This window comes from Clupea harengus, chromosome 7 (genome assembly GCF_900700415.2).
Source record: "Clupea harengus chromosome 7, Ch_v2.0.2, whole genome shotgun sequence".
In the NCBI taxonomy this organism is placed as follows: domain Eukaryota; kingdom Metazoa; phylum Chordata; class Actinopteri; order Clupeiformes; family Clupeidae; genus Clupea; species Clupea harengus.
In genome coordinates, this window is record NC_045158.1 from 5,424,485 (window position 1) to 5,432,899 (window position 8,415).

At 45.1% G+C, this 8,415-nt stretch overlaps 1 protein-coding gene across 2 annotated transcripts; it reads left to right on the forward strand.

The window, feature by feature from the left end:
* The first annotated feature begins 19 nt into the window (after positions 1-19).
* zfand5a (zinc finger, AN1-type domain 5a) lies at positions 20-5,880 on the forward strand. 2 transcript variants are annotated; one of them, XM_012830433.3, is made up of 6 exons: positions 20-171; positions 1,797-1,963; positions 2,380-2,479; positions 2,762-2,865; positions 3,869-3,997; positions 4,105-5,880. In XM_012830433.3, the coding sequence occupies exons 2-6, from the start codon at positions 1,810-1,812 to the stop codon at positions 4,251-4,253; spliced, it is 636 nt and encodes a 211-aa protein (XP_012685887.1). In that variant the 5' UTR covers positions 20-171; positions 1,797-1,809; the 3' UTR covers positions 4,254-5,880. The 2 variants fall into 2 exon arrangements, with proteins under 2 accessions (XP_012685887.1, XP_031426118.1); XM_031570258.2 differs by lacking the exon at positions 20-171 and adding an exon at positions 179-817.
* The last annotated feature ends 2,535 nt before the right edge of the window (positions 5,881-8,415 follow it).

Sequence of the window (8,415 nt, forward strand, 5' to 3'; positions counted from 1 at the left end):
GAAACAAACAGTGAGACTGAAGATAGGACAGGGAGAAAGGGCTCATACGAATAAATCCTCGTCGCCCTGCACCGAGAGAACAAGGCGAGGAGAATCCCTATTTACAAGCAAATTTCATCGTATTTGAAGCTTAATCCCAGTTTTTTTTTCCGCTAAAGTTCAAATTAACAGGTGAGTTCAGATACCCGTATTTGTTTCTCTCGATGAAATGGCTTGCCTGTTTTTGTTATATGCTAAACTGTATTGACGTCCATGGAAGTGGAGAACCGAGACAGATTAATTCCGTTAACGTTAGCTATAGCTGGCTAAGGATATCGTTATCTAGAAGCGATGATTGCCAGATATGCCATGTTAACGTGCTGGGTAGCTGAAATTAAGGTTAAAAGGGGTATATTTGGCCATTCGGTCGAGTTGGTGACTTACGTTAGCTCGACAATATTAATAGCTCGCGACCTTTTGTTGAATGCAGCATCTGGCTAGCCAAGTCATCAGGCGGACGGGTGGGTCCTGGTAAACAAAGTCTCTCAAGTTGTCACCACCTCTAGAAAGATCACAAGCCCTCGAACGTGACCAGCCACGGGAAGCGCATAGCACGGGACGTACCCAAGCTGTCGCGTGTTAGAGGAGTGCTACTATTTAGCAACTTGAATTGTTTAAGGCAATCTGTTTTTCTTAAAATGCTCGATAATTTACAAGGTCTGTCTGATTATGGAACATTAACACAATCTCTATGTATTTACCATCGCTTTTAAACAAGCTACCATCAAAGCAAGGTTTCATGAATCCTAGACAGAATAAGGACAAACGAAAACAAAAGGTAACTTATCTATCAGACCGAAACAATGACGACAGTCAGAGACTTACAGAGTACAGACGTTTGCTGCAGTAAGAAGCTAATGTTAACCATTTAGCGTTAGGTGAGATATCCTGGCCTAAGTTGGCTTGCTATCTTGTCGATTTCTAAAGCGAGATATGCTTAGAAATGGTGAACGCTAGTATTTGGCATTTATGTCCCTGATACAGACATGCTAGAGTTTAAAGCTAATGTTACTAACGTTAACGTTACAAATTCTGTAACGGTATAGCTAACGTTAGTTAGCATTCGTGGCAGATGGAGAGAGCAATGATTTGCCTAAAATTAAGACAGTCAAGACCACATTGCAGAGAAGCTTCAGCGTTTATCTAGCTAGATAAGATAGCTATCTAGCTACCTAACATGAAATGCATCCTGAACTTACTTCAGCTAGCCTTTGACACTCAATAATAACATCGTTACCTTTTAAACGTAGTTTCTCAACCAAGGCAGCAAAACCCGTGACCCCTCGTTAAATCACACTGCTGCTATATCTCAGGATTATTATGCTAGTGAAAATGGCTTGCTATCAAAATGCCACTTGCATTAACATTAGTTGGCAAGGTTCTCCAGCCCTACGTCCCTCATAAACACAATAATGTTGTTTTCTATAGTGCCACTGTAAACACAGCCACGGTGAGATGATGTTTACAAACTGAGCATGTTTATAGAGCTTCCCGATTACATCGCCAAGTAACGTTATGTCACTATTTACATGCAATGGCCAGGTATAGCTTTCCTTTGAGTCCACGTCACTGTATTGTTTATACCACAGTTTGTAGCTGGAAGTATAGGCCTATTCGGGGTTCGGTCATCAGAGTTAAATTCATGGGAAAGCTAAAACCTTTTGTTTGTACCCTTACTAGCTCAAGGGGCCAAGTCACACCGCCTGATTCATGACCAAATAGTGCAACCGTTGTTAACTGGGCTTCCCCCGTTCCAGATTCACCTCAGCGATGGCTCAACAGACGAATCAAAGTCCCGTGCTGTGCACCACTGGCTGTGGTTTCTACGGCAACCCTAGGACCAGCGGCATGTGCTCCGTCTGTTACAAGGATCACATAACGCGACAGCAAAGCAGCGACCGCATGAGTCCCATGAGTCCCTTAGGTAAGTACCCTACTGACTGCAGAATCACTTTTAACATTACAGTGCAGTTATTAATTATGTCTGTCTCTCTATCTCTCTCCCAAAGCCATGTCACTTACATTAATCTGTGTTGACGAAATTAGGAACAGTTTACCCCCGAACTATCTTTTACTTCAGTATATCTCCTTTGTAGAATGATTGAGTGTCTGCATGAATGCCCTGATAGGTTTATTTATCTCTGTGATTAAATCAAGCTCATTCTGAACCTGATACCAGTTCCCAGTGATTGTGTGGACAAAAGTGTGTGTGTGTGTGTGAGATAGAAAATGATAATGAGTGAGGGGCGGGGGGGACAGGGAGTGATTTCAGTCTTTCACCTTGACTAATAGTATGCCCATCAGGCATCAGTGGCTGACCATCACTCTGCTTCATCCCAGGTGCAGCTGGTAGCCCGGCTGCAGAGGCCATCCAGAGACTAGAAGCCAGCTTAAGCAAAGCTGAATCCCTAGCCGTGCCCAGCACAGACACCACCAGAGAGTAAGAGCACACGCACCCATTGTCTGGACACACACTAGTTTAAGTAATTTAGCAAATGTAGATCAGTTTAAGTTAACCTGCCATTTTGAGATGTGATTTGATTGAGGTGATATTGGTGGTTTTCAGAGATGACAGCGGAACAGGGTGTCAGAATGGGCCCTGTGTTTTAATGTGGAGTCCTGCTGTGCCTGATCTAGTTTTTGTGCTGTCTGTCTCCCTCTCCGTATCTCTCTCTCTCTCTCTCTTTCGGCCTCCTGCTCTGCACTATTTCGGTCTGTGCAGAACCGTCCCAGCATCCTCTCTGCCCGTGACACAGCAGATGACTGAGATGAGCATCTCCAGAGAAGAGAGGGCCACAACCCCAACGTCAGAATTTGCAGAGCCAGGTACTTAGAGGTTTTATCAGCACGCCACACAAAAATCAATTCATCAAGCGTGGGCCTTTGAAAGCAATTGCTCACGTGTCGACTGGATCCTATATCTTTACACCTGATTCATGAAGATAATGGACACATGGTTTTACCCGAAACCTCAAGATACAGGGCATCAACAAAATTCATAAAAATGACTAACGTGTATCTAAATAACAATCCGGATCTTGACCAATACCCTGTGAAGTAATTCTGCGCTGAATATGATGTGAAAGTGTGGTTGTTGAGTGTATAATTATATAGCTTGAGCCCTGGTCTGGGTCTGTATAGAGGCTGTATTGTTATACTGTACACTACATTTGCATGTGTTATTCAACGAACAGAGCTAATCTCCAGGTTATAGCTTATGGTAGGCCTTATCATTTCTTTTCAAAAGTGTTTCCTTCCAAACACACACAATGTTTCCATTTGCGTACGACCTAGAAGAACGAGTGAAATTACATATTCGCTGTGACCATCCCTCGCAATATCTTAAGTGTGTGTACTAAAATAATATTTTTATATTCATATGACAAGAACAAGATTGCCCTGTCCTTGTAGGCCAGACACTCTTGAGGTTTGTTGTTATTTTGGGACCTCTCTGTTTACTCAGCCCTGTCTGTGTGGTAGTCTCAGGCCCACAGACATTAAGCTCCTTGAAAACAGGCTGGTTTGAAATCACTTCAAGGTGCACGCTGTCAGTGCGAGTCTCAGCCAAAACAGCTCTGCCTTCAGACTACTGCACTCTAAATCCCCACAGAGAGAGAGCGTGCAATGTGCCTGCACGCCTCCAGCAGACATGTCTCATCTCTAAAAGTGATGGGCTCTGCTCTGGTCTTCACTTCCAACTGCATAACACACACACACACACACACACACACACACACACACCACACAGGCAAGGGCTAGAGAATTCATTTCATTTGCTTAGTATGACAGTTTTTTTTCTTTAACAAATGCAAATGTGTTCTCTCCGCAGTTGTCACCCAGCCCAGCTCCTCATCCAGCCTTGCCCTTGCCCAGGACTGTGACGACACCAAGGCCTCAGAGCTCCCCAAGCCCAAGAAGAACAGATGCTTCATGTGTCGCAAGAGAGTGGGGCTGACAGGTGGGTGGTTGGTTTGTTGTGGCTGTTTATTGCCATTCTGGCCCTTTGAGTCACACGTCTTTTCTCCTCCTTGTGACACATGTTTTGTTTCTCCTTTGCTGCCTCAGGTTTTGACTGCCGGTGTGGGAACCTGTTTTGCGGGCTGCATCGATACTCCGACATCCACAACTGCACGTACGACTACAAGACGGAGGCCGCCGCCAAGATCCGCAAGGAGAACCCCGTAGTTGTGGCAGACAAGATCCAGAGAATATAAGCTCTCTCCCCCTCTGGGAGACCCTTGGGAACTTTGACCTGAACACTGGCGCTAGTGTGGCTAAAGGACGTTTCACTTTCTTTCTTTTTTTAAATCAGTCTTGTGAGAGCAAAAGAAAACTTTTTTTTGAGAGAGAGAGTGGTGCACGTGCAGCGATCATAGTTTCAAATGGGTTCTTTTTTTTGTTCGTTTTTATTTTGAGGGGAAGGGTTGTTTTTTTTCTGTTTATTTTTTTGACTGTTTGTTTCATTCTCTTCCTCTCCTTCCTGTGTGTGCTTCTGTGAATACGTTTTTTTTTTTCTTCTTCTTTTAAACCACAGTCATTATTTCCCATAGTTATTATTTCCTTACGTGTTGCATTTGGCAAGGACACTTTTCAGGGAAGATGGAACAGTGTTTCCCCTCCGTGATGAACGCTGTCTTGATTGACAGGTAGAAGGAGTCAGAGAATGCTGTGTGCCAAAAATGCAGACGTTTACAGGGAACCCGAATGGAATTGGATGCAGTGAGACGGACTCACTCCAGCACCCGGCCTCATATCCTCTGTTATTTTAGCCTGTGTTCCACAACAGGATCCTCGGGCAAAGATTGAATACTTACACAAGTGTCGTGTGATTATGAGAGCCGTTGAGAGGTCACCGTGTAACGTGGAGCGGTGTTAAAATGCCTGAATGTGAACCTGTTTTCTCTTTCTTCTTGGAGCACAATATTCTGCCCTTTCAGGCAGGTCAGTGGACAAAAGCTCCCCGTGTCTGCCAGTTCAGCGCTTAGTGGCGCCTGTCCATATTTAATCAAGCTATCGCCGGTTGGCTTTCCTGAAGAGCTAATGTCAGTGTCTGCCTGTTGAAGAGTGAGTGGAGGCCCTGTGGAGACTAATGAAAACTGTTGCCTAAAGGGTGTGCTGTTGAATTGAGAAACATGCTTACAGGGGAAGAAAAACAGCAACAACTTTCTGTGAAGATGCTGAACTAGGACCCGTCTTATTTTAAAGTCCTTTTAAATGATCAGTTGAAGCCCGGGAATGTTTGGAGAACTGGGGGTCATTGACGATAATATTCATCTTCTTAATTGTGAGTAAGTGTATTTGTCATAGTTTTTTTTCTTTTTTTCTTTGAGTGTGAGTATTACGCACATTTTGAATATGTGAGCTGGTACGGTATGTAACCCAATGGTGTGCGTGTGTATGAGTGTTTTTATATAAGCTCTTCTCCATATCTTGACTCAAGCTGAATAACCTGGAGTAGGTTTGCAATATTGGTTTGTTTGTTTACTGAGAAACACAATAGGAAAAAAAAATTCTATCGCTACAGTAGTTCTTCCACAATGGACTCTGGGGCTGTTTCTTGGTCTCTTTATGTCATCATCCCTCGCCATCTCTCTGCTAGATTTGTGTGCGTCATGTACATAAACAACCCCACGTTTGCTTTTCATTTCCTCCTTTAGGACTGGCTTAAAAAAGAAACTATGTATCCGTTGGAGTTTTACTATCACCTGTTAGGTATATGCAAATTTGTACAAAGGAAAAAAAACTTACCATGTTCATATTTATGTAATACATATAATCGTGTTATCTGGCATTAAGACAAAATTAGTATCCTGTAAATAAAACTGATGTACAGAGATGTCACAGAGCCTGGCCTCGTAGTGTTATTGTGCACTGGCAGACAAGCGATGTTTATGACATACAGTAGGTGCTGCTTGAGACAAGCCTGCGTTGAGTCCAAAGTGATTCTTCAGACGCGGAGAGTGCTGCTGGGCCCACCTGTCACGCGTATCAGGACGTGTGTTGCTGTGGCAGCTGCTCTTGATGTCGCTAGCTAGCTGGCTAGCTGTCAGAGTGGATAAAGGAGGTGCAACCCCACCACCATCCCCCACCCAACACACACACCTCCCTCCCGAGTGTGTGTGTGTGGAAACTGGAGAGGAGGGCAACGGGGACAAAGTGACGCTGACCTGGGAACAGCTGTAGAGGTGTTTGCGTCTGCCGGCCCCTAAGGAGAGAGGACAGGTGCTGCTGCAGTCAGACCGCCCCCCTCCCCCTCCCCCTCCACACCCCCACCTCTTGCCCAGTTCACTCATGCAGACGACAGACTGTGGAGTGGAGGTGGTTGCCCTTGCTGCTGGGATTCTTCCCCTGTCCTCAATGACCAGCCGCCTGTTATAAACTCCAGTGTCTGCGTCTGCTCGACTGTCCGGAACATTTCATTTTTTTAAAACTCTCTCTCTTTCAGTTTGGTGCTTAAAGGGAGGATGGAGTGTTAGCGTGTGTGTGTGTGTGTGTGTGTGTGTGTGTGTGTGTGCGTTGAGGGGGGAGCTAACACTTGACTGTGTCTAACATCACAGTGACTGCCTCTGACAGATGTTGTGGGCAGATGAATGGGCTTCAGTCCACTCAGGGAGATGGAGGAAAAGAGGGAGGGTCATGAGAGGACAGTGGGAGGTAAGCTTAGGGAAAAGCCACTAGTGCATTTATCACATGAATTCATAGGACTGAACACTTCACTGAAGGTCTCCTCTTAAGTGCTTTTGCCATGACCCTCATAGAAAGGAATTATGGGAAATGTACAATTAGACAGATGTAGGAATGGAAGACGGAGAGGTTAGATGGTAGTGCGACAGTTACGTGCAGACTGCCAGATCAGTATAGTTCAGAGTGGGAAGCTCAAACTCACAGATTTAATAGGTAGGTTTATGATTTTAGTAAAGATTTGTACTCCATTCTGTAAATATCAAATTCAGATCAGTATTAAGTGTAGTGGTTTATGCACAAGACAGGCATATACCATGATACCTTTACAATATACAAACATACATAAAAACAGTACTTACAGCTGCACTTATATTTGTATTGGATGTGAGTATTTCAAGCTGTATAGATTTATTTTCAAGATTTTCATTTTTAAAGGGTAAGAGTCGGCAAGGATCCTTTCTGTAACACGTGGTGCTGTGTGCGTCCAGAGAGGGACAGCTAGAGAGAGGGAGAGCTAGAGAGGTGGAGATCAGTGAGTTCAGGCAGTAGGCTGAGATAATGGCAGAGTCAGAGGAGGGCCCTGGGAGCACCAGATGACAGGTTTTTGCTCTCCGTCTGAACCACGGCACACACACACACACACATACATACACACACGCACGCGTGAAAATATAACTTACTCATCCTGCGCCCTCTCATGATTTACGGAGGGCGAGCGAATTGCACACTGCCACCCATCCCCGCTCCCCAGCAGAACACACACATGCTTACTCACCCTCTCCCCTACACTCCAACACACACACACACACACATTCACTCTCTATCTCTCACTTCTGTGTGTGCTGGGTGCCTCTTGTGTTCCTATGAAAAGCTGTGGCTTTCACAGAAAGAGTATTTAAAGGTCCGGTGTCACACACACACACACAGAGGAGGAGGTCTCTGCTAGGTGATATGAGTTCAGAGGTATTCAAGGTGAGGGTGAAGCGGTGACGCTGGGGGGGTGGTGCATACGGCGGAGGCCATTGAGCCATCCAGATTAGATGAGGACAGGATTACAGGAGATTTGGGCAGTTCATTCAGTAGTAACCATGCAGAGAGAGAGAGATAGAGAGAGAGAACAGAGAGAGAGAGAGAGAGAGAGAGAGATCGAGCTGTCTGCTCTTTGTGTTACCCATGATTAAGTAGTCACCACCCACTGTACCATTCATTGGTTTTAACACAACTTGTTTTGAGAGGCAAAAATTTTTTTGCTTACTTTCAGTCGCTTTAAGATGGTATTTAGCTCATTTTTCTGTGTGTGAAGAAATGTCTCTGTATTTTGACAATCCAACATGTGAGTGCATGCTACAAGAAAGTGTGTTTGTATGCATGTGTGTGTGAATGTTTATGAGAATGCTTTGTGAAGTCTAGTCAAGGACCCTCCAGCCAAACTGATCTTGCTTGGTCTGAGTCAGCATTTCAGTGACTCAAACGTGTGAGGGGAAAGAAAAAAACCACACACACACACACACACACACAGGAGAGGCGGGGAGGGGAGAAAGAAGGAGAAAGGTCTGTGTGACGCAACCGTCTGCTCCACGCCAGCCAGCCCTGCCTGGTTCACACACTGTCTCCTCCCCCAGACCCGCCCACTCACAGTCTCCTCCCCCTGTCCCGCCCACTCACATGGTCCCAACTCATGCCCTGCTCTGA